At 44.7% G+C, this 26,133-nt stretch overlaps 1 protein-coding gene across 2 annotated transcripts in view; it reads right to left on the bottom strand.

The window, feature by feature from the left end:
- LOC105189195 (cationic amino acid transporter 2) overlaps window positions 1-26,133 on the bottom strand; it is a 102,765-nt gene that overhangs the window by 5,241 nt on the left and 71,391 nt on the right. For both annotated transcript variants that reach the window (XM_019844145.2, XM_025299991.1), the window contains exons 5-10: window positions 16,057-16,265; window positions 3,508-3,679; window positions 1,787-1,970; window positions 1,546-1,670; window positions 916-1,169; window positions 85-327 (exon numbers count right to left, since the gene is read on the bottom strand). In XM_019844145.2, coding sequence (XP_019699704.2) covers window positions 85-327; window positions 916-1,169; window positions 1,546-1,670; window positions 1,787-1,970; window positions 3,508-3,679; window positions 16,057-16,265 — 1,187 coding nt within the window. The remainder of the gene's footprint in view (window positions 1-84; window positions 328-915; window positions 1,170-1,545; window positions 1,671-1,786; window positions 1,971-3,507; window positions 3,680-16,056; window positions 16,266-26,133) is intronic.

Raw genomic sequence — 26,133 nt, 5'->3', positions numbered from 1 at the left:
CCTCCAATTTGTCACGGCCGACCGCGGAGATCCTTATTCCATCGAGATCCTCGGTTCCGAGCTCGCGAGCCCTGCGATTATTACCTGCAGCCGACGCTGTAGATAATTTAACGGCGGTCCTATAATCGGCGTGTTTCCGGGATACTGATGAGCGCTACCGCAACTCGAGGCCGCCGCGGCCGCGTGCACGCTGCCATAGAACTTATTCTCCGTTCTGTCACTGACAAGATACTGATCGTCCTTACCCAGCCCCACCTCGTCCTCCTCGCCGCCGTACGTGTCGTCCGAGTCCGGCGACGAGCTGTTGCATCTCCTCACCCGGCGTACCTGCAACGGTAAATGTCATCTCGTCGCGCATCGCGAACCGTCTCTCGCTCCACTTGCACACGCCGAACGTGCCGAACAACTCGGACGGTCCCGACGTGATCACGGAAAAGATAAAAAAGGAAACAAATAACATCCAAAATTGGAGATCTCTCCCTCTAAGAAAAAGTACATTTCAATTAGAAACAATGATGATCAAGTAGTAGCTGAACATTTCGTCCCGCGACGTCGCGTCGCGCTCCACGCAGGGAAATAAATCCGACTGAGAGAAAACGGTCATCGGGAAGACTAAAGTTTCCCAGGAGCGATATTCTAAGCGCGAGCCGCCGGCTCGGTGTGTCTACGAAGAAAGGAAATATCAACGGAACGAAACGAAGGATTAACGGAACGAAGAGAAAGAGAGAGAAGGAGAATACGAACAAACATTCATAAATAACGAGGGAGCCCAGACGAGGCGAGGAAAATTTCATTTCCTCGCCACAATGAAAGTGCCGTGAGATACGCCCGGTCAATGGCACAACGGCGGAGGGGGCGGGTAGGAGGGGCGGGGGGGGGGGGACCGGAGAAAAAGAGTATTCGCAGCCGTCTCACCGTGATACGCTGTCCGTTGTTGGCGGCCGTAAGCTCCGACTGGGTCGTTTGGACCGAATTCAACGCGGTCGTAAGCTGATCGGGCCTGAGCTCCTTGCCGTAAGCTACCTGACCGTTCCCCTGCGTCTCCTTAGTGGGCGATCGACATGGTGTCCTGAGGCTCTGCGGCAGCAGCTCAACCAAATTCGTCGTGTGCGGCTGGTACCGCAGTATCAGCACGCAGGTGGACACCAAGGTGTACGCCAGCAAGGTACCTACGGTGCCAGGTGGTGACGATTCGCGATTGAAAATTCCGCTGTGGAAGTCTTCAGGATTCGCGACTCGACGGCGAAGAATCCGCGCGCGAAAGCCGAGAGACTCGCGTCTCCTGAGACCTCCTCGCGAATAGATTTTTCCTCGCTACCGATTGTCGACTGTCGCACGGACGGAAAAATGCTGTCGATCGATTCGTGCGCCTCGAAGCGCAGAAAATTATTACAAAAAACGGTATCCGATATCCCCAGGCTAATCCCTCAGAAGCTGAGAGAGGTGTAAGTGTTGGACTACACAGTTCCTTAAGTACACACAGATACCGGTGAATGATCTCTCGGCCCCGATCGGAATAGAAGTCGTGGGATCGCGGTGTCTTACCGATCGACATCATCTCCACCAACACCTCCAGCTGGATCAGCAGCGCGGCGAAGGCGGCGCACATGCCGGAAGTGAGAGTCGCGAATGCGGGCGTGCCCGTCGCCGGCCAAACTTGGCTGAGGCTCCTGCGCAAGCAAAATACGCCTCGTTCATTAAAGCGGCCCACTCGATCATCCTGCTCGTCACCGCTGGCTTCTCCAACTTCCCGGCAACTGTACATACACTCCGCACTGCTCATTACCGAAATATAAGGCCGTCCTGCGCCATCGCATAAACTATCCTAGGCATCGGAAACATGCTGCCGAACATGGAGACCGTCAGGCCCGCCAGCGCGCCGACCGCGACGATGTATTTGCACTTGTAGGCCCCGACCTGACCGAACATCTCCACCAACGCCGAGTCCTGATCGACTTGGTCGTACGGAACTGAAACACGAAGCGGGACGAGTACGTGACGGGGAATACACGCGTCGGAATACGCGGCCCTTTCCGTTCGCTCGCGAGGCGCCGCCTGATTCCGATGCGAATTCGACATCGGGATGTTTCGCTCGTTGGCAACGACGACGCAACGACACTATCGACTCTACGCGAAAGGCAACAATAGCGCATAGCGGGCGCGGCACCCAGCGAGAATTACACTCGGCGATGTGTTAACAGCTTCGCCCCGCGTAAAAATTTCTCAGGATCTTCCCGGCGTGGACTCCCCGATGAAAATCTCTCATTTTTCCCCTTGGTTGCCAAGCTTGACTCCTCCGACCGATAATCCGATTGTTATAAAATGCACAACGCGGCAAGCAAATGTCTGGAAAGCACTCAAGGTGTCTTCTGCAAAAATAGGCCGAGGTAAACGGAAGTTAGCCGCGAGCTGTTGGGATATTTAATGCACAAGCGGACGATGAGGGAACAGCGAAGGAGCACTCATTTGGACTGAAAGCATTTCTTCAACTCTTCCTCCCAATTCGCTGGAACTTCCCTGATCGCTTCCTTTTCGACTTGGCTCGCAGCAGCTCTTTTCTCCTCTTCCCCCCCCCCCAAGTTTCAACTGTGTATCTGATTGTTTTCAAATTCCGACAGTGTACACTATACTTCTGTTCGAAGACGAACAAGCCAAGAAATACTGTGGGAACTCACGCTTCTTCTCGGCCGGTGAGATCTCGGTATACTTTTCAGGGAAAAAGGAAAAAGTAATACATACGATCAAACAGGAAATTCCATTTTCACATCAACTGTTGTGCGTTCAATAGTTTAATATCGAATGATATAAAATATTGAGCAGAATCTCACTCGTGAGCTTGTCATAGAATAAGAAATCAAATTCTAACGTGAGATGGAAAGCAAAGAAAGTATTGGGAGAATCGTTTTTCCTTCAACGCCTTTCCCACGCGTAGAATTGTATACATCGCATCTTCAACCTTGCGTCTGAGTAGGCTTCGGGAAATCGGAGAAAATCCCAATTAGAGATCCTGAGAAATTTTCTATGCGAGCGATCCCGAGTCCTGTGTTGCGGGAAATGACGGTTTCGTAATAACTTCATCCTGGCGTCATTCTCACACACATCGCGTTTCCCAGATATCCCGCGAAGTAGCATTACGCTGGGAATGGTGAAATAGTCCAGATTGGGGACGTGCTGGAACTCGACTCGGGCTAGCCGTTCGGCCGCGAGTCATCGAGTGCTTACAAAGAGATAAGGCAGAGCTTTCAAGCCGCTTACCGTCCGTGCGTGCGATAATAGTAATATCCGAATTTAGTGAGCCAGCGCGAAATTATACGTACGTACTGCAATGACAAAGATCCAAAGAGAGGGAGGCTGGGAAAGAGAGAGAAGGGGGGGGAGAGAGAGAGAGAGAGAGAGAGAGAGGCATTAAACCATCCGTGCGGATGATTATCGCGCAAGTTGCCTAAACGCATTTCGACTAATGAAGCGCGAACAACGACCGACGACCATCGTTAATGGTCTACTCACCAATCAGTGTCAACATCATGCTGCTGGTGACGTAAGCGACGAGAATTATGATCAACGACGAGACTATGGCGAGAGGGATACTCCTCTTCGGGTTCGTCGCCTCCTCGCCAGTGGTGGCTATTATGTCGAAGCCTATGAAGGCGTAGAAACACGTTGCCGCGCCGGTGAAAACCTGCTCGAGAGTGGAGAGATTCAATTTTTTCGTCGGGCGGGATGTTACACGGTAAAGCGATTACAGCGATTACGACCGTCGCAAAGTGAGTTCCGAATTGGATTCCGGCGAGAAAGGGTTATTAATAAATCGACGAAATAAAAGACGAGACAAGTCAGCGATGTGACGAAAATTCTGGAAAGGATGTGTTTACGTGCGTACACTCGTCTGCGATTTCAACACACGTTCTCACACATTTGGAAACGTATCCAACATTTGGTGAGAAAATATATTTCATGGAAATTGCTCGGAAACGAATTCTCCCGGTTGGACGTCGGCCGCGTTCCAAAGCGTGTCAAAGGAAAAAAAATATTCGGACCGCTCCGCAGACGAATGTACATGTGTGAGTGAGAGAAGAAATACCAAAAAAAATATATATATATTTACTCGATATGTGTGACTGGTAACATATTTATTTAAATTTAAACTTTTTTATTTAATAAACAGAATAGATAGAATAGATAAATAATTGCTTTCATAAAAAGTCATGGTTTTAGAAAAATATGTATCTGTTCGTTTGAGAAAAATTTTGCCAGATGCAAAGACATATATGTTTTAGTGTGCAATAAAAATGTGCACATTAGAATAGGTATTAATATAAATATATTAATAGTACCTAATCCCGAATAATTATTTCTTACTTTTTAGATATTCTCTCTTTTAGATATCTCTTTCAGATATTTTTTACTTTATGGATATTTTTTCCCTCAGCGTACAAAGAAGACCAGCCGCGCGAGTTAAATTTTTATTTAATGTTTAAAGAACTTTTGCTCCACGAGCTGAACTATCCAAGCGCGAAATTGAGCTCCGTTATTGGAGACACTTGATCGGCCGATTAGAGACTTGTGTATCGGGATAGAATCCGAGTTGGTAACAACGCTCGTCTTATCAATTACAGATACACGCGCCAAGTAATTAAATTGGGAATCGATGGACAATTAATCCCGCCGACGTGAGTCGCTTCGCGACCATCAAAGCTTCCGCTTTGTGCAGCCAGATTCGCTGAAAATGTTACTACGGACACGGGATTAAAGTGTTTACATTTTTAAAGTCTGCTTGACGTGCTTATGAATTTTTGATGAGCTCTCCTATCAAGAGAGTGAACAAGAGAGAGAGAGAGAGAGAGAGAGAGAGAGAGAGAGAGAGAGAGAGAGAGAGTGAGTGAGAGAGAGAGAGAGAGAGAGTGAGTGAGTGAGAGAGAGAGAGAGAGAGAGAGAGAGAGAGAGAGAGAGAGAGAGAGAGAGAGAGAGAGAGAGAGAGAGAGAGTGAGAGAGAGAGAGAGAGGGGGGAGGGAAGTTGGGAGAGCAAAAGATCAGAAGGTTGTCGGATGGAAATGCTGAAATTTAAATTTTCGCCAGCAGCGTGGAACCAGGGGAGATTACGAGGGAGAATGTACCAAGGGGTGAGTCGTGAATCTTCGCGAGGGGTGGGCGTCGTACATATCAACTCGCTCAGTCTCTGCATCCCGTTGCACCCACGCGCTGTGCACAAAAGCGCAGTTAACTCGTAGTTAAAGGTCGGGCGTGGCGGCCCACACAACACGGGGGTAAATATCACTATTTAAACTTCGCAATGCAAAATCCGACTTCCCGTCCGGAATCTCATCAGCCGGCGAAGCCGGTGAAGAAATCGCTCGCGGTGAGGCTACGGCGCGCTCGCATACCGTCGCGCTATTTTCGCGCTCGCCTCCCGTCGCCGGCCCGACATTCCTCGAACAATGCCAAGTTTGCTTCGTGGAATATTATTACATCGCGAGTTTCTTCGTAATTCCGCGAAAGAAAGGAATCGCGTAACGTCCCGCCGGAACTTTCCCCGTGTTCGCTCGGAGCGCTCTTGTCGTTGGCGCCGTTTTTTAACGGAAAGTTGCGCTTTGTAAATTAATTATCCGACCGAAGGCATTCCAGTTGCGTTTAAAAGGGAGCGCGGATGAGGGAGGATAAGAGGAACGGGCGGATGTCAAATTTTATAGGCCGATATACGAGCGGTAAAGACTATATAGGAACATTGAGGAAGGACGAAAGGAGGACGAAAGCAGTCCTCTCTCGAAGGAAGATCGTGAATCGTTCACAATAGGACAACTGACCCTGTTGGGGATTCTCGCATGCTATCCTTCGGTCTCTGTATTAAAGGAGCATTCGCTCGACTGTTTCTAAATATTGTGAAAACGCTCAACAGCACGAGATACGATTCGTTTCATCGGTATTTAATCGATTTATGTATTTGACTCTTTACCTATTCGATTAAAGTGCGACTAAAAGTTCGAGTTATTTATTCGATTAGAAAACATTCGTGCGAGGAACGGACAAAGCGAACGAAGGAACGAAGAGACGAGCAAGCTTTTACCTGCACTTTTACCTACCGTTTTTTTCCCTGGCGAAAAAAAAATTTCATTCTTATTTTATCTCAACTTTATCTCGGTTTTACTTTAATTTTTAATTAATCGCACGCACTCTTGAATTCAACAAAATCGACAGAATTCTATCTCGTATCTGTAATATACGGCATCTTCCCAAACTGCGAGCGAGATGTTGTCTTAAAGGAAGTTAAATCTCAACAGCGGAAAGATCATTCCAGTTTCCGGACGATGAGAATCATGAGTCGCGTTTGCCGGGCGTGTATATTATCGAACATCCTATGTGCAAAGCGCGGAACATTCGTGGCGCAATAAGAACGAACGACTTCGAGGAAACTTCTGGGATTTTCTTGAAAATATCGCGATGCACGCGGCGTGGCTGGAAAACGTAGATTGCACCGGAAGGAAGGGGATAAATCTTCAGAGAGCACGAGAAAGCCGCCGTATCCTCGTATTGCATTGCGTCCGATTGATTTATTCCCCCGCTTTCAATGGGAATTGCGTCCGCGAGTGGAGCGCTCAAAGATCAAGAAAACCACACTCGTAAAACAGCAAACAAAGATATCCCGAACAAACGAGAAATGAGCGTGGAGAAGAGGTAGAAGTAAAAAGAGGATGCGGTGTCCTGAAATAACAACACAAGTTGACGCAAAGAAAGGGAGAGAAACATGTTGAGAATAAAGAAAAAACCGCCATATCTCAAAGCGAGTGTAAGTACAGGTGGCTCGAAAATTTTTTTGCGCTTCCTTTTTTACGCATCTTAAGATCAAAGAGATTCGGAATGTATAATTTATCTAAACAATCACCGCGTCTACTTATATTTTACCCTGTAAGTTGTACTGAGCGTACAAACAGCTTCTGGAAAGTTTCCTGCGAAGTGTTTATAATTCATTATCTCGAAGTCAGAAACAAATTCAATCATCGAAATGTTTGTTGTCGCTGGTCATTTGGTAATTGAGGATCAGACGTAGAGATTCCTTACTCGCGAGATGCTCTTTTGAGAGCGAGCTCACGACAATTTATTCCACATACGGCATGCACTTCTCACTGCTGCGCCCTATTAAACTTTTATTGTTTGAATAACGTATACGGCCTCTTCAATGGCTGCTCAGTATCTCGCAGTTAGAAGGTACCAGCCACGATCTCGAGCGTGCCGCTCATGCCGAGAACGTTCGGAGAGTCCACGCGGATTCCGTCGTTCACGGAGAAATAAAAACGCGCGCTTTCTCACGAGCAGAAAAGGACACGTAACGGTGGCGAGACGTCGTGTGTCAAAGCTGCCGGGAAATTTCCTGCCCGTCCGTCGCGGAATTATCTGCCGTGGATGCGCGCCCTTAAGGATTCTTCCTTCTTTTCACATAACAGCGATACATCTTCCGTACTGCGGAGTCCGACGCTCTGTACGCTCGCCGGCGAAATTCTACCACGTACCGGGGGTTGACGACGGGGGTGGGTTAGATCGCGGCGGCGGCGGTGCTGCTCAGATTGAGGGTATACGTGATGCCACAGGCCGGCTTTAATGGACATGACAAGGGGTTAGGCGAGTCGGAGGCGAGGTCACAAAGAAACCCGAGTTGCTCCCCTTCCACTTACATCTAAACCCGAAACCCAGCACCCTTCTGCTATGGAGCGCTCTTTTGAAAGGATCTTTGTTCCCACCTTGCGAGATGGAACCGCGGATTCGAGCTACGTAATGACCTCGTGCTAATATTTGGCGGTCTGGAGGGTAAGTGGCGGCAAACCGGAGCCGGAGTCGCGATTCACGGGCGATTTAACAGAATCGAGGCGGCGGCATGAGAGTTCGCAGCCTTGTTGTGTTTGACGATTCTTAAAATTCGCCCGGTTTTTTTTTTCTCGCGCATACGCGCGCTCCTTGCCAAACAATTATCGTTCTGATCCGGAAAGGGGAGAAGAAATTGGAAACGCGAAACGCGGGATTCGCTCGTGCGGGGCTTCGGCTTTAGAGGAAATCGATCTTGGAAATTCGTCGAGTATACGCGTACACTCGCTGGTACGCCGTAGTTTCGGTACTTCGCAGACTTCTCAGTAGGCAAACAGACGCGAACAGGAATGCTTATTTACAGTGAGATTCGTCAAGTTGAAACTTTGTCGAGTGCATGTGCACCCGACAAATTCCCAAAATATATTTTCTCGCAGAGGGAAAAACGCCGTGCGAGATATTTCGGTGAATTTTTCGATAAACTTCAGCAGCGCGAGTGACTTCGACTTTCGCATCATTATGGAGAATTAATTAAGGCAATTAATCGATTAAAATCTTGGTTGACGAAAATAATCGGCAAATCACCAATCGAAATTAATTAATCGTCATAGATGCTATCATGAATAATTTAATCGATCGATAAAATTAATTATTAATTAATGTATAATTAAGCAGATTGAAGTAATCGATTGAAACAACCATTGTATATAACCATAATTTATTTGATGTTAATTTTGAGTACTTTAATCAGAATAATTTTTCAATCAAAATTGTATCAATCAAATTTTCGTTTAATGATCGATTCCCGAGTAAAATTGTCTCATCTGTCTCAACTGTGTTATTATTGTGGCCGTTTTATCAAGTTATAAACTGCCAATTACTACGTATAAGTTTTCTGTACAGAAACGAAAAACTCGATTCGTGTAACTGACTTTTTGTTGCCTGGAAAACAAATAAAAATTTCGCTGTACGAACACAATGATTCCCGTAGGATATTCCTGTTCAGTCAATTGTTCTTAGTGATCTCAATCGATTTTTAAGACAGTCGTGAATGAATGTTATCCAATATCGCCGAGTTTTCTTCTTTGTCCCCGTTGTATCACATCAAATAAGATTTCTTTCCGTGAGATATTTTCGCAGATATTCTCTCAATTTACTATTTTCTCCTATGACATGAACTTTCTTTTATGGTTTAATCACTTATGGTGATCCTCTGTAGATCAACTAATGTTTTCCGTTAATATAACTGAATTCTCCTGAGTTGAGTCCGAGAAAAATAGGGGACGGACGAAAACTCCGGTTGTAAAAACAGAAAAATCCCTGTAAAAGCTTTCTACCGCGTCAATTGCTTTCAGTTATCTCTATCGAGTTTTAATACAGCTGCATACTCAGACGAATATTTTTGGTCGTGGCAACATAGATATTATTTCTAATTACCTGAAATTATCATCTGGCCAAGCTCAATCCAGTTACAATCCAGTTCCTTTTCCCGTACAAATCATAAAACGTTTCTCTTATTTTAAGAGGGGTAGAAAATGATAATTTTTATCTCACCGTTAATATATATGACAATAATTCGTTGATACGGCTCGAATTTAATGTCGCTAATGAATGGAGAGAGCCAGGAAAGATAAAAACTACGTATGCATCAAGCCGAAGTGAAAAAAGATCTTCACGCCTCGTGAGGAATTGTGGCCCATTAATTTGAGCGACGTCCCGCGTCCTTGCTAATACAATCATGGAAGTAAAGTTGATTCATCGTCGCGAGATTAAACGGTCGATGGTAGTCGAGTCGGCCCGCCAGGCAAACGGGATGTTGTACTAGCTGTGACACATAAGCATCGCGATTTGTAAAAGTCAAAGGTGCTGCCCCAATACATGCTGACGCACTGATATCAAGGACTATCGATACGGAAGATTACGAGAAGCTAATCCTCAGTAGAAAAGGACAGCTCTCGTCAGACTGCTTAATGATACAGACGACTAAGAAACCGGGATATATTTGCGAAGGGTGAAAGAACAAGCGTGCGAGACGCAAATGAGAAATTTGTTGACTTTTTTAACACATCTTTATGTAAATTATTAAGATGTTTCCTTTATGCAAAACAGACAGGATTCAGGTGGGGACACGATAAAACGCATCAATGTCGAAAACTGTCGGTGCGAAAAGTGGCACAACACTAAATCCAAGTAGATACAGATGATTCTTGTCGGACTTACTTCGTAAGAAAGACAATGAAATAATCGGGAGATCTTTGAGAAGGACGAGAACAATTGTAAAAGATGCAAATGAAAATTCGTTGAAAACGCATAAAAGATCGTTGTGCAATCAAGTCTGTGAATTAATTATACAAATTTCTCTTTAATGCGATAGAATTCGGAAGCGTCCGCCGATACGCCGATATCGAGGATTATCGGCGCAGGAGAGAGATGACGTGAAACTAAATGCTAAGCAGATACAGACAGTTTCCATCGGACTACGGAACTATTCAATAATGCACAAGATGAAAGAATTGAGAGATACATTTAAGCAGAATGAAAGTATTTAAGATGTATACAAGATGCGAGTGAGGGACTTGTTGAAACTGTAAGGAATCATGCAATCTGTAAGAAATTATGCAACCGCATCCTCGTCTAAATTATTCAGATGTTTTTGGTATAAAAGGAAGAATTTGAAAATACATGTCAACGCGCCAATTATCGAAGCGTCCAACGAGAGCTCGTCTGCTCACGAACGCACGTACAAGTTACATCAGGATCAGACACCGCGTATAAGGACTATGTTAATTCCACACGAAGAATCCGCGACCTTCTGAAACTTTCAGCGTAAATGGCAGCCAGATAATTCGTTCGTTCCCAGCCGCGAGGCTCACGACTGTTTATTGAGGCGCAATCATTCTTCTTCGGTATCCGAGCGGTGATCTGACGGACAAGTGTTATTAATTGTGCCCGGATTCAACGCGCGCGCCGGTCAATAAAATCCAAAGGGAACGCGTCGCGACTGCTCTATGAAACAAATGAATTTTTAGCCGTCGACTGCTCAACCGCGTTCATTTTAATTCGAGTGCGCCAACGTGTCATACGGTGATCGTTGACAAGGTAAAGCCGAGCAAAAAGAGCTCGACGTTCCCGCGTGATACGTGGAATAATGGCGAGCTGCGGTCTTTGTCCGCCGCTCGAAGCCGCGTAAAAATGGACGAAGCACGACGCACAGTCACGTCAATATCTCGCGCGGATGCACGCACAATACGCGTGTTATCATATTAGAGTGTCGTGGGCCATTGCAAATAACGCCGTTCTGCCGAATCATACGGCGCTCGCTATAAATAAACCACTGCAGAAAAATGAAACAGCGAATGACGATGTAGCGGTTGTGTCATCTCGTCCGGCAGAAACATACGTTACGTCGCAAACAAATCGGCTGTCACGTCGCGATAATAAAATATAATTAATGAGGAGGGTGAACTGAATGATTAATAATAATTTAATGAATCAAAGAAAAAGTGTCGAGTCTGTATGACGAACCGCGAAGCATCTGGAAACGAATTGATCATAAACGATAAATTACAAATCCGAAAATTTATAGAAGAACGAGCGAAACGTCTTGCGGATCGCGCTTTTAAGCTTGGATTTAATGATTATGATAATCGTTGTTACTTTTTTCGGCAGAAGTGCAGGTTACGTCGCAAAGAAATCGGCCGACGTGTCGCGACAATGAAAAGTAATTAACGAAAGGAGCAAATTGTGTATATACGATTAATAATAATTTGGCAAATCGGAAATAATTCATATTTTTAATAATTCATATTTTGTGGATATTAATAAAAAGTAATCCTGTCGAGACTTTCACTTCTAAAAACTCCGCGTGCGATGAGAACACGACAGGCAGCTTTCTATCCGCGAAATCTCAAAACGGAGATTCTTTCGATACGAACGACGCGAAACGCGTCGACACCGGAACGAAGAACGAAAGCCGCTCGCGGCAAAACGGACCTGTTTTTACAATCGTTCTGCCTCGGACAGGTTTTTAATTTATTTCCCTTGAGACCGCGGCGCGAATTATTATTCCCGCCGCATTGGAACTGCCCGCGCGGCGCCAACTCGACTACGGAATGCGCTTTTTCATCGAGCGCGCTGGGCCGCACGAGTGCATCGCTAATGATTTACGTATAATTTTGGCCCAGTGGCGAAGTTTTTCAGTCGCGTCCACACGATATATGCAGATCCCACGCTATTGTTTGATCAGTCTTGACCGAAGTCTGCGGGCGGTCTGAATTGCGCGTTCGCTTCGTTCCAATATACCTCCCGATTTATTCCCTTTTCGCAATTTATTCTGATTCGTTTCATTTTATTATTATCTTAATCTCTCAAAACGATACAGAGTGTGCTCGATATCTTAAAGCATGCTTTGTTGTCGTTTAATCTAATTTAATCCGAATGTTTAACTTCATCTGAAAACTTTAACTTCAAAATTTCTCCCCTTCTCTCTTCAATCTTTCTCTCTCTCTTTCTCTCTCTCTCTCTCTCTCTCTCTCTCTCTCTCTCCCTCTCTCTCTTTCTCTCTCTCTGTCTTTCTCTTTCTCTTTCCTGTGGAGAAACTGCATATCCATTTTTATTTCATTACGAAATTTAGACTTCCTATACTTAATTTTGTATTTAAATTTAAATTTCGTGACCTCTCGGAAGCATTATTTTCGCCTCTAATTAATTAGTGTCTCTATTTAATACGCCGACTGCGATAATAATCATCAGTGACTACACGGCGCTGTAGTACGTTCAATAATTTATGTTTAAAATGAACTAACTTTGCGAAAATTAATACATTATCCAGGATATCCAAATTTATAGATATCCGCTCGTGCGCAAATAAAACTCGTTAAACTGGATAAAAAAGTCTTTTGTTATTTTACAAACGACCGCGATAATTATTGAAATATTACTTAAAAAAAAAACTTAGCGAATAAATGTAAGTGATACGATGGGACGAGCTCTTTAGTGAAAGTTTCATTCAAGATGTCTGAATTTACTGACAATCTCTTAGTAACGGTAGGCAGTTAAAACATGCTATCTCGTAATGCTGGAATGCACATCTCTATTGTCTAACATTAAGTTGTGCTTTGTTTTCCGTTGTATTTCTATTTCTTGATGTGCGCAGCAAATTCAACTGACGGCTGTGAATAAAATTTGATTTAAACTTAGCTTTGTTAAATGTTTGCCTCGCTTCTATTTGTTCCTATGTTTATATACAAGAAAAAAAATCGAGACTTGCAAGGTAGATAGTGCTTTCAATCATATCGAGGAATAAATGTTCAGTAAATGTTGGTAAAAAAATCAATCCTTCCAGAGTTACAAATGTTTCTCGATTTATCATCAATCAATCACCGAGAAAAAATGTGTTTAATATTACTAAAATTATAATTATAAATTATAAATTATAATCATTTTTATAAAATTTTATATTATTATAATTATTTTATATATTTATATATTGATAATAAAATTATAATTATTTTTTTCTCCGGCTGTTTTTGTTATCCTGACAAAAAATCGGCTCTTCTGAATATAATTTCTCTGCCGTGCGACACTTTCTACAATGTGTTACCAAAAGCTTGTTAATATTAATAATAAATACTTTCTTTTTCAGCGATAAAATAAACTAACGAACATGTGCATCGCGAAATATGTTTATTCACACTTAATTTAAGCATTGAAATAATCAGTGGAGAACGACGTGACAGTCATAGCGTTAATTGGCTCAAACTTATATACCCATTTTTCCTCTACGACTCTGCATAAATTTCGCTTGTTTTGCTCTTCGTTGATTATTATCTAATTGCGCTGTTACCTAATTGTTTGTTTATACTTAATTGCGCTTGGGAGTAATTTTGTCAAAGTACATAATAATCTTATCCGTGTATTTATCTCTTGCTCATTCCTCATCCTCTTTCCTCCCCCTCTCTCTCTCTCTCTCTCTCTCTCTTTCTCTCTAATATTAATTTCTACTAAACTGCACGAAGGCAAGCAAAATCCTCCGTGATCTACGAACAAGCCGTCGGATAATAGTCTGAAACTCGCTCGACGTTTGAACATGTCTGAAACTTGGATGTGCAGCAATCTCGCTGTTCCTTGATCGTGTTCCGTCCACCAGTTCTCTGGACAGCCATCCGTCCGATATCCAGGGTTATCTCGCGCTATTGATTGAACCGCCGCGCCGCGTCGAGCTTTATCCATCCGTGTGCGAACCCGGGCGCGCGTCATCGGCCTTCTCCGCGATTATTATTGTCCTGTCGCGCGCGTCTCCGCGGCCGGCTACATCTGTCGGCCGTGCACCGCCGACTCTCAGTGCAACAAGTTTGCCATTGTTTCGCGCAACTGTCGCAAGCCACGGCCGGAAAATCTCACGGCCGACGGCGGCGGTTTCCGTGCCTCGAGCGGCTGGAATTCCATGCGCCTTGCTTAACCGCGACGAGGCTAACGTCAGGACTGTGCGCGACGACAGCTGCGACGGCAAAAGACTTGCTCGAGCTATACCACAGGATTCGCAAAGCTGCGGCTGTAATTGAAAGAGAGAGAGAGAGAGAGAGAGAGAGAGAGAGAGAGAGAGAGAGAGAGAGAGAGAGAGAGTGTGTGTATATGTGGAGCGTATATAAAAATTATTCAGAGCTAATAAGCGGCCGCAAAACCCGTCCAGCTACTCTCTGACTTGCTGGAAGCTTTCGAAAAACGCGATGTCCTTCGTGTATAAAGTCCTCATGATTTCCAGTCCTCTCGCTTTATGACGATCTTTGGGATTTATATGAACTTTATTAGATCCTGGAATACATCCCTCTTTCCTCTTTTAACGTTTTATGTGTGTCTTTCTTACTATATACTTAAATATGTTGGCGTATAATTTTAGCGTCGTTGTTATATCGCACAATAGCGTGTTTGTCGAATGAAATTCGTGAGATGAGTCGGTCTTAAAAATATTTTCGAGAAAGGGAGAGAGAGAGAAAGATTGATGTGAACTTTATTAGATATTTTTCTGATATACCTTTTTCTCTCTCTTCTCTTCCAACGTTTTGTTATATCGCATAGAAGCGTGGTTGTCAGTTCAAACAAAATTAATCCTTCCTAATATTTTATTAGATATCCTTGGAATATATTATATCCTCCATTTTCAACGTTCTACAAGTATTTCTCCCTCTTTTTATTCGTCAATGTATAATGCAACACTTTTACACCGCGCAGAAGCGCGTTTGTCGCTTTGCGAGATGAATCTCTTCTGAAGATATCTCCAATTTTATATGACTTTTACATCTCTAGAATATATTTTCCTTTTCTCCTAAAGCTTTATCTCTTTTTTTCTATCATTAATATATAAACAATATTTTAGCGTATATATATATATATATATATATATATATATATATATATATATATATAATTTTGTTTTCGCTTTCGTCACTGTTGTTTTATCACGTAGAAACGTGTTGTCGGTTCGCGAGATTAATCGTTCCTAAAGATATTTCGGATTTATGAGTGCCTCAGTGGATATTTCTAGATCTACGTAATCCTCTCCTGCCAGCATTTAATCTCCTTCCATTTATCGTTAATATATAGTCAAGTGTTTTAATATAATATTAGCGCCACGTTGTTATATACCGCACGGGAACGTGCTTGTCGGCCGGCGAGATAGATCGTTCCCAAAGTCATCCCTCAACGGCGCGACCTTTCTTTAATTTAATAAAACCCTTGGTTCTCGTCGTATTAGAATACCGCGGTACGACCCTGCCTGTCGTTGACGCCGAGAACGAGGCTTTGGAAGCCTCCGGATCTTTGAAAGCAGCTACGAAAAGACACGCCGAGAGGGCTTCAGCCGTGAGAGCTTTTTCATCCTATCTCTACCCTCGCTTTTTTCTTTCGGTTATCCGCGAGAGCCGCGCGACAAAGCCTGCGCCTGCGCTCGGGTAGGATGCAGCGAATCGCTATTGTTTAACAATCCTTTGCGCGGGAGGAATCATTTGTATCGCAAAGCGGACGAGCGAGGAAACGCGGGCTCCCCGGGACTTTCGATTTTCTCGATCAGACTTACGTTTCTTTTTTCTCTCTCTCTCATTTCCAAACGAGATCTACGTTCACGTAACTCTTGCTCTCTCCGAGCATATCTCTCGCGTTTAATTTTTATCCCCGAGTCTCTCCGACATTACGCTTGATCCTACGTGACAAATAACGCTGCTGGACTCCTCGCGATGCTCTATTTTGCTACACGTGTGCCGTACTTACCCCGCTCCAGCCGTAAGGGAGGAAACCCTTGTGCTCGGACCAGTTGTCGGAATCCACGTAAAACATACCCGCCGCCATGACGAAGACCCAAACGGCGAGATTGATGGCGTTCAACACGTTGTTGAATACCAAGGACTTCTTCACGCCCGCCGCCATCAGCAGCATCATGAGTATCGTGATGACGAACGCGACAAAATCCGGCGGTCGCCCTGAAACAATCGACAAAGGAAGTCGTTAGTGAGATTAGTGGTTCAATCTCCCGATGTAATGTATTCGAAAACGATTCATATACAAGGTGTGTGGAGGTAACTCGTATCTCTGGTCTTGCGCGGATACTTCCTTTTACGTATTATCGGTTGCAACAAGTCTCGAATAAGATTAAAAGCTAGAGGAAATGCTGGGACATTGCGATTACAAGCGTACTGCTGATAACGACAGTTTAAACAATTACTCGCCGACACTTTGAATTTGTCGCTAGTTGGTAATTAATATCGGACGTCTGTTTGTTACAACTGCATAATTATTCTTCAACTTCTTCAAAAATAAACTCCCGCGTTACTGAATAGTACTTGAACTATTTCTAGGAAAAAGGAATATGTGTATTAAAACTTTTTTAGCGATCCGATATAAATTAGAAAAATATAACGCAATTGAAAAATGCTCAAGCTTTTTAATGAAATTTTTATAATTTTTCAAGTTAAAAAATTTCTCTTAATCCTTTCATGATTTTTTAATTTTTTCAAAATATTGAAAATTATTGTACTCAGCTTGACGCTTGTATCACTAACTTATTAATTTACTTTCACGCTTGAGTGATCGCGTTGCAATCGGAGGGGGAGGGAAGGGACATTCACCTCAAGGCTTTTTCATCTAGCTTGATGAATTCTACTTGCACAGGAGCGAATGTATGAGTTGTATCGGACTCTCTCTCTCTCTCTCTCTCTCTCTCTCTCTCTCTCTCTCTCTCGCGAACAACCGAATACAAGCAAAAGGACATCGATATTACTGAAATATGAGAAGCGCTGAAAAACAGCGATGTTTCCGCGCTTAAACGAAAAATGTTTCCTGTACATTTAATATCCGCATCCTAGAATTATTGATGCCTCTGTGTGCCTTTTAACAAGCCGTCAAAAGCTCCAACTAATTAACTAACTAATTCCGACATACACAAATGTGTTGGTGCAGCCAACTCGCCATGTACTCATATATGGTATATATATATATATATCACACGTCAACATCCTTTTTTTTTCTCTTTGAATGTTTCACGTTTCGCATCGTCGCTCCGCCATTGAACGGATCGAGTCAACGGAGTTGACGAGATTAAATTAACGGTTCGTGTTTTAACATTCGTTGCGAGGTATACATAGGAGAATTCGAGTCCAAACTGGCCGACGCGTTGCGTACGTTCATCCGGCAAAAAGCTCTGTGCTCGCGCGCTTCGTTGTCGGATGAAACCCCCCCGGAAAAAGTAAACGCCTGGGACTCTTACTCGTCAAATTACTCGGATCTCTTCCTCTTCGTTCTGCTCCTTTTCCTCCTCTCCACCCTGTGTTTCGCTCGAGCATGACACATCTGTGTGACAGCCAACCGGAAAACGTCGACGCGGAAATTTTTCAACGAGTGGCAAACGACGTAATTCGTACGGCGGGAGATAATCGGACGAGTCTCCGGTAAAAATTGCAGTTTTTTTTTCCCCGAGCGCGTGAACAGTTTGCTACCTCATCCGAGCATTAGCTGCGAGGGAAACTTCATTTTACTGGGAAAATTTCTTTAATTATATATACATAACGAGAAAATTGTGGGGATCTATCCTGGATGGACGTAATTGCGAGTTCGAAATTAGATTGTGCAGAATTAACATCCGGGATAATTTTCCATTAATTCGCCTACTTGGTGCAAAAAGGGAAAAAATAGCAGTTACTCTGCCGAGCGTATTCTCACGTTGTCCGAGTTGTCGGTTCCGCCACGAAGGCGCTCGGGAAAGGTGACTTTACGTCGCGATGAATAAAGATTGCGGTATTGTTATGGAGCGAAGTTAGGGAACGGTTCGTTAGTCCAATATTTCGCAACACCGAGAACATTTTTTAACGCGATGCCGCTTGCGTCGGCTTGCGTGCAATCTGAGCTTATTCTACTGCGGTTTGCGCGAAGATAACATCGGAAGGACCTCAGCAACTTCCAAAAGTTGAGAAAAGCGCCAAGCATACGTGCTCTCTCGATCAAACAAAATATTAATATAAAATATTATTTCTCATTAAAAAATGTTATTGAAATTAATATTATTTAATAATAATAAATAATATTAATATTATTATATATTAAAATGAATATTATTTAATAATATTACATAATATTAATTCAAGCTTATATGTTTTACAAAAAACATGTTTTGTCATCGATTGTAAGCGTAAAATTATAATGTATATAAGTCAACGTTTTATAACAGTCTGGGAAATATTTTCATATTCGTTTCGGATCTCGCTTTTTGAGACACCAACATTGAAGAAATTTCGAGACAGGCCCAAATATTCAGTATACACCTCGGAGTGTTTGCTTTTAGCGTTTGTGTAACACTCTTTTAACACGATGACGCTTGTGTTGGTGCAATCTAAGTCTATTCTACTGCGGCCTGCACGAAAAACGTTCTCACAATTCTCCCGAAAGACGTAAAAACAACAAGATAAAGTAAACGCCAAACGTACGCATTCCTTTGAGATGTTCCGAAACTCACACAAAACATTACAAACTACCTTCCTCCCTACGACTGTACTATTAATTTAGGCAAGGAGGGTGTACCAATTACGGTAATGGGAAAGTTCTCCCGTTCTCCGAGTCATTCGACCCGAGTCGCCATTATTATTCGGCTCACACGTAGGTATTTCGTGTGCATCTTACAACACACCGACAGTTCGCAATAAACTGACACGGCAAACCTTTCGAAAGACGCCACTTCAGTTGCTCGCAAACGTCGTCCCAACGCAAGCCGGTCTAAAAAGCCGAATACATTTGAAGCAGCCGCAGCAGGGAGAAACCCGTGGTAACGTAACTTTTTTATTGCCACTAATTAGACCTTCCCCTCGTAAAATACTCCGTCCAGATATTTCTATGCTGATGGTTATACGCACGTAACAAGACATGTAAAGCGCTAAGCCGCATAAACGCGCCGCTAAAGTTCGGCCGTACCGTTATCTATGACGACGTCGTACCACGTGCATAAGACGCGCGCACTGCTACTAGAATCCTGATTAAGTATTCTACCTAACTGGCGTCTCGCGAGTTAACGATCGCGAGAACAACGGCGACGGAGTAATTTTATGAGGCTAGTGTCGTGTTCAAACGTGTACCCGCCGTGTTCCGCTCGCCGGCTCCACCGGTTACCTACCAGTGGAAGATGCGCCCGCTCTTCGTGCGATTTACGCTCCGAAAATTCTGCCATACGAATACGTGTGAAATTGTCAAAATTGTCACGTAAGAACGCGCGTGGGCTGCGAAAGATCTCCTTCACCGTTTCCGCACCATTAGAGCAGGTGAAAGGTCGCGACACTTTTACCTACTCGAGACCGATTAATTTGAGCAACTTTTGTCTAAAATATTTTTTCATTCGCCTAAAATATTTTTCTAGATATTGAAGGGAAACTTGATTTTTCAATATTTAACTAACGATATCTCTCGCTAACATTTTTACCTACACATCTCGTAGTCAGCGCGTTTGCTCTTATCTAGATAAAATTATATCGATCGATCGGGTCAGTTTCTGACCATCAATTTATCTTTATCTGTATCTTTATCTTTATCAGGACATCGATTTATCTTTATATGAATATATGTGTATATATTATCCTCATATGCCTTTCTCAAGTCGAGAAGTCGTGTTATCTTTAGAAAAAATAAACAAATCGCTTCAGGACCCAATATACCGGATATGTTTCAGATCACCCGGGTCACCCGATTTTTTCGTTAACGCGACATTTTAGAGAAAAATATTTCAGACAAAAGTTGTAGGGCTTCACAGGATCTATTCACTGACGCTATGAATTTGACCTTGGGATAACCTTGAAAAGTCCAGTCAAGATCAACATAAAAATCTGAAATGGAAACCGCGATTTTTTATTACACCAATTCTTTTTCCACCAATTAATTTGAACTACTTTTGTCTAAAATATTTTTTCATTTGTCTAATATTTTTCTAGATATTGAAGGGAAACTTGATAACTTTTTCAACATTTAACTTACGATATCTCGCTAACTAGTTGTCGGAAGAAAATGTGGTACTAGACTTTTTTGCTTTATCTAGTCTCAAGAATATATCTCTATAATAGCGCCCTAACTTTTGTTAACTCGCTGATTTTTGGAAATTTCAAAATCATCAAGTTAACCAAATTCAGGGCGCTATTGGAACATCTAGTTAGCGAGATACCGTGAGTTAAATATTGAAAAAGTTGTCAAGTTTTCCTTAAATATCTCAAAAAATATTAGATAAATAAAAAAATGTTTCAAATAAAAAAAATAAAATAAAAAAATGTTTCAAACAAAAGTTGTTCAAATTAATTGCTGGAAAAAGATGATGTGATAAAAAATGGGGGTATCCATTTAAGATCTTTATGTTGATCTTGACTGGACTTTCCAAGGTTATCCCAAGGTCAAATTCATAGCGTCAGTAAATAGATCCTTTGAAGTTGCCCCAACAGCTTTTGTCTGAAATATTTTTCTCCAAAATGTCGCGCGTTAACGAAAAGATCGGGTGACCCGGGTGGTCTGTAGCACCCGGTATACCCGACTCGATGGCATCGGTATCATCCAGCGTCTTGATAATCCTCGCTACTATCCAGGGCTGACCCGCGTGATTCAGTCCGCGCGATACAAGTTACTCGGTTGCGTGGCAGCGTCGTCGACGAGTCCGTGCGAGCTTACGGAATTTCGCACGGGCGCTGTTCCGTCGAGCCAGCGGATCCCGAGGCGAGACAGCCACGGGCGATTGCGAGTCCGGGGAGGGGGGGGGTATGATCTCTCGGGATCAAAGACATCGGTTCTCCTCAAGGAGAACAATCGCGACAGGCTCGAATGGCCCGAGCGTAGAAGGACACGACCCCGGTGGCGGCGGCGGCGGCGGCGGCGGAAAGGGTTGGCTGCGGCATCCAGGTGGACAGGTTAAAGAGCGTCGGAGTGTGCGGTTCACGAACCGGTTCGGATCGATGAGGTCCACAGGTGCCAGACCTAGCCTCATCCGCGCAAGCGCCCCTCTCGCACCCCTCCGACCTTTGTCCTCCCTCCTCCTCGCGCTGTTTTCCGCCGCCCAGCCGGAAGACCCTTCGCCTCCCTCGCCTTGTCCTCGGGGCGTCATGTCCCAGATCCACCTCCTCCGTCTCGCGTCGCGACGACGGTGTTTCATGCATGGCGCGCGCGCACAGCGTGTCGTAAAACGTGTGTACAGCGTTGCGTGAGCGATGCGTAACTCGCGTGCGGAACGTGCGGATTACACGTGTCCTCGACGCCGGGCAAATTGACGGGTCACGCATACATGACTATGTCGGGATCAACGGATCGCGCTCCTGAGGCTCCGGATGTTAATTCCGAATCTGACTCGGTGGCTTTTCCACGCGAAGAAAGGGAGAGAGAAAGGAGAAGCATGCGAACGCGCGTAGGATTAGCCGCGAGTCGCGTCGACGCGAGTGCGAGATAGCCGACACGCGTGTAAAAAATTCAACGGGCTTTTCGGCTTTCGCTTTCGTGCGATTCTTCGGGATCTCGCGCCGGGGGGAGGGGGGAGTCACGGGGTTACACCGAGAGCACTCGCAACGGCGGATTTGTTGCGCGCCGGCGAATTTGTTGTGTACCATTCCAATGGAGTTTACGACGCGCGTCGATTCACCGCTACCAATTTGATCCGCGCGGATTTATCGCGAGACGCGGCAATTTTCCGCGCCGGCAACGTACTAATTAATCCGATCGTTTCGAGTGCCCAGCCCCGGCGTGTTTGACTCGCGCGCTTAACGATTATCCGCGCGGTCGCGCGCGTTGTCGTCGCCGGATAACAGCTGCCGCGTCGCCTTGCGCTCAAACTCATCTGCAAATGCCGGGGACAACGCGAGCGAAGGAGGGAAAAAGTTAATTAAGGTCGGATGGTTTTGTGGGCGACTACCGTCGTCGTCGTCGCCGCCGCCGCCGCCGCCGCCGCCGCCGGGACGGCGAACGCGCCTCTTCCTCCACCAACGGCGGAAACTTTTCCTCGTCGCATCGACGCGAGCCGCACAATGAAATTTACGTTAAGGCTAAGAACGATGGCAAAGCATTAACAATGCAGCTTAAGCTTCCGGGAAATTGCTGGTCAAGGCTGACGCGCCGGGAAATCTAACGATTTCCCGCGGCGCTCGATTTTTCACGGCTGCGAGAGCGCACGGAGAGAGGCAATCGATACTTTTTCGACACCTGCTTACCAGATAGACAGGTGTCTGTTTGCGCGGTAATTTTAACGCTTGCTAGTCGATTGGTGAAAATTGCGTCGCTCATGAATGATTTATATGGCACTCGTTTTGTCGCGTAGTTTGACGAATTAGAAAGAAATACGGGGAGAGATTATATCAGAATTCTCGCTCGAAACAGTAACATGCGAAGTGAATAGAAATATTGGTAAATTTGTTACCGCACGTATCGATACGACGGAAAATTTACATTATTTTACGATGCAAATTTAATGATTAACCCGATACAGCGTTTGCTTGCTCGAAAAGTGTAATTTTAAAAATTTCGGACTTTCCATCACCGACTACCTCACGTCCCGACAATCATGAAGTCTCCAATACACTCAGGTGGATAGGCGCATGTAAATTTCACGGCGAACTTACTTAAATTCGATTTGTGAAAGTTGCATACCTCGTGGGTGTTTCGTTTGACGCTAATGTTTGCTGCATCATAAATTGACGAAGTCAAAAAAGGAGGACATGAAAGAATCGGGAGAAAATTTACTCAAAACAATTTGTGAAATCGTGTAAAATGGAATACAAAAAGATCTGACTAACTAAGCGTAACTTTTAACAAATTTATAGCTGCGTCGATGTTACAAAAAAGTTTACATTATTTTAGGATGCAAGTAATTAAATCGACTTAACGATTAATTCAAGGCAGCGTATTTTCCTCGCAAATGTAATTTAGCAACTGTGGACTTTCCATCATCGATTGTCTCATGTCGCGACAACAATCAGGAACGTCCGCCCGGGTAATGTCACGAATTTAATTCAAGGACACTTACGCCCGCCGATCCACTTCATCGAGAAATATAATCACGCGCACGCACGTGCAAACGTTACAACCTTATTCGAGAGCTATTCCAATATTACTCCAAGTTGCCGCCATAAGTTTATAATAAATCCTTTTCGCCTCTACTACATGCACACGTACGCAACTCGATCGAATACAGTCACGACACATCACTTCTCGCGTAACATACGTCTCACGTAAGCCAAATTCTGCAAGAAAAAGAGAGAGAGAGAGAGAGAGAGAGAGAGAGAGAGAGAGATGGAGAGTGAATGAGACACAGAGCAAAATTTACGAGTGACAACATTAACATTTTCCGCATGTAGTGTGCATCAGACGAACGGTGCGACTCGGTCGCCCTGTTCTTATTGAGATGCGAATGAAATTTATGGGACGTGCGCTATTTTCATAACGTCGTTATGCATTAATATCGTAAGAGTTGACGAAGCTCCTTCGACCGCACGGAAAATGCATGAAGGGTGAAAGAAGAACGGCGGGAGCAGTGCGGGGGGACTCAATATCACGCTAACCGCACTCGATAATTAAAGCTTTCTTCGCGAAACGGTAAATGCGAGGTAAACTATTAATGACACGGCGCCCCTCGAACGCGGCGAAAATATACTGACCGACCGGCGTTATTCTCAAGCGAAATTGAAAGTCTCCGAGAAGCAAAGTCGAAAGTCTTAATTTGCCGCCCGCACGTCACGGATGCGGCAACGTGTTGCGCGACGAAAGATCGTCGTAGCATATTGTTGAAATACGCCCTGCTGTTTATTTCACGTGCGACACTGGCAAACTGGAGCCCAGCATTTTGCCCGGCGAATGTTTAAAAAATCAATCAAATTCGTCTCTCGCGCGCACGGAACGAGGCAGCTGTGAAGTAATTATTTCATTTGCACTTTAATAGACCGACGTCGCGTGCAATCGTGTAACAATTAATTACCTAGAGTCGTCAAAGTCGTGTTAATTATTATCGAGCCCCAGCCGAGCCGAGCTGGTCATTAATTACGCAGGTTAATGCGTCGTTGCAATAAAATAAAACATCAGCAGCAAACAATACACAATGCGCTGCGCGAAATGCGCAACCGGCGTAGATCGATAATGAGTCACGAAGTATGTGCATCCACTTGGGAAACGGCTCGCGAGCGAACCTCGTTGAGGGATGATTTAGACACAAGATGGAGGAAGCGCACGAAATTGTCACCCACGGAAGGAGGATCTCAGTTCGCGCAAACAGTTTCGTGCAGTTCGCGGATGCGAACTGCACGAAACTGTTTGCAATTCGCAGAGTGTGCGTCGAGTGTCTAATGAGAGATTTTAATTTGTGAAACATTTTCCGAAATCTCCTTTCCCAGGAGATTGCTTTTGGACGCAGTTCGGAGACCGCAGCCGATGCTCCAGTGACCGTCTTCCCAAAATGTGGAGATCTCTGAGAAAAATCTCCCAGAAATTAAATCCTCCGTTATCGGACTTATCTGCTGCGTCCCGAAAAATATTCGGACCGTTTTGAAAGCCACGTTTTTTTCCGTTCCCAGGATGAAGATAGAAACACGTCAAATGAGCCGCTTTACAAATTACCTACGCGGTAATTGCGTTACGACGAGAAGCGAAATGACACACACCCAATGCAACACAAATGCAACAAAGGGCTCCGGAAAAGTACCTCTATTGCATTCTTATGTATCGCATAAGAGTATAATAAAGGACCAATGATTAGCAATCGTGTGCTGTCACGTCGGCTCTCCTGTCATAACGGATTACCACGCAACGCGGTAAGCGGCGGCTCACAATTGCGGCCACTTGATGCGCTTCGAGCTTGACGTGAAAAAAAAGTCCGTCGCAGACGAACGTACGATATGATGGAATCGACGCGCGCGCGCGCGCGCGCACACATTCTCTCCGCCTCTCAAGAGCACACACGAATGTCGAGAACGAGAGCGTGGAAGATCCCACGTGGATTGCTCGTAAAATTGACAGAAGGAGGCTGATCCGGGCGGAAAGCGCCCGGTGTAACACGAAAAATCACTCACGTCGCTTCCAAATCATTATCCGTCCCGATGAGAATGCCGGCCGAGGGTGGACTCGAATCGAGCCGCGAGCAGAATCAATTCGCGAAGGGCTGGAAACTCGAAGAAAAATCTAGAAAGTCGTCGTCCGAACGTTGGAGGGCGGCCGAGGGGAGGCAAGTTTTTCTTACACCCGGCGGCTCGATCCGCTCGTGACTAATTGCGTGCTTAATTCCCGTGCCTCACGCACGGGAGAGCTGTGCAAGCGCCGAATTATCAGATGCGATGCTTATCAGCTACGGCATGACAGCCGTGTCTTGTAAGTCAAGAGATATTTTACTAACCGAGTCGTCGTGATCATGAAAGAGAGAGAGAGAGAAGCGAGTGAACTGTGGCGAGCACACCTTATTAGATGAATCGAGACGTTCGTCCGTTGTTTCTTTATGACGTAAGAGCTGTGCGGATAAATGAACGAGCGGGTCCTTTATCAAGCTGACGTCATTGAGCGACATAAATCATGGCTTTCATGTACACGGGGGGCCCGATAATTGCGTGTTGTCATTTCCGAGGCACGATAAGCGCGGCGTATCGCCGCTGGACGTTTCTGGCATTTTTCCAGCGACGGGCCGCTCGCACATCGGCGTCCACATTAGGGGATATTGGCTTAATACCGTTGCCAGGCGCCGCTAAACACGGCATATTCATAAAACGGGCGCACGCCGAAAATTGCCCGCATTAAGCGGTCTACAATCTGTGCTCGTACGCGCGATCAATTCGTTGACGACAACGTGTCGCGAATTAATGGATGAATCCGGAG

Source organism: Harpegnathos saltator, unplaced genomic scaffold, assembly GCF_003227715.2.
Source record: "Harpegnathos saltator strain DR-91 unplaced genomic scaffold, Hsal_v8.6 scaffold31, whole genome shotgun sequence".
Taxonomy (NCBI): Eukaryota; Metazoa; Arthropoda; class Insecta; order Hymenoptera; family Formicidae; genus Harpegnathos; species Harpegnathos saltator.
The sequence above is the reverse complement of the archived record's forward strand: the minus strand, read 5'-3'. Positions and strand labels throughout refer to the sequence as shown.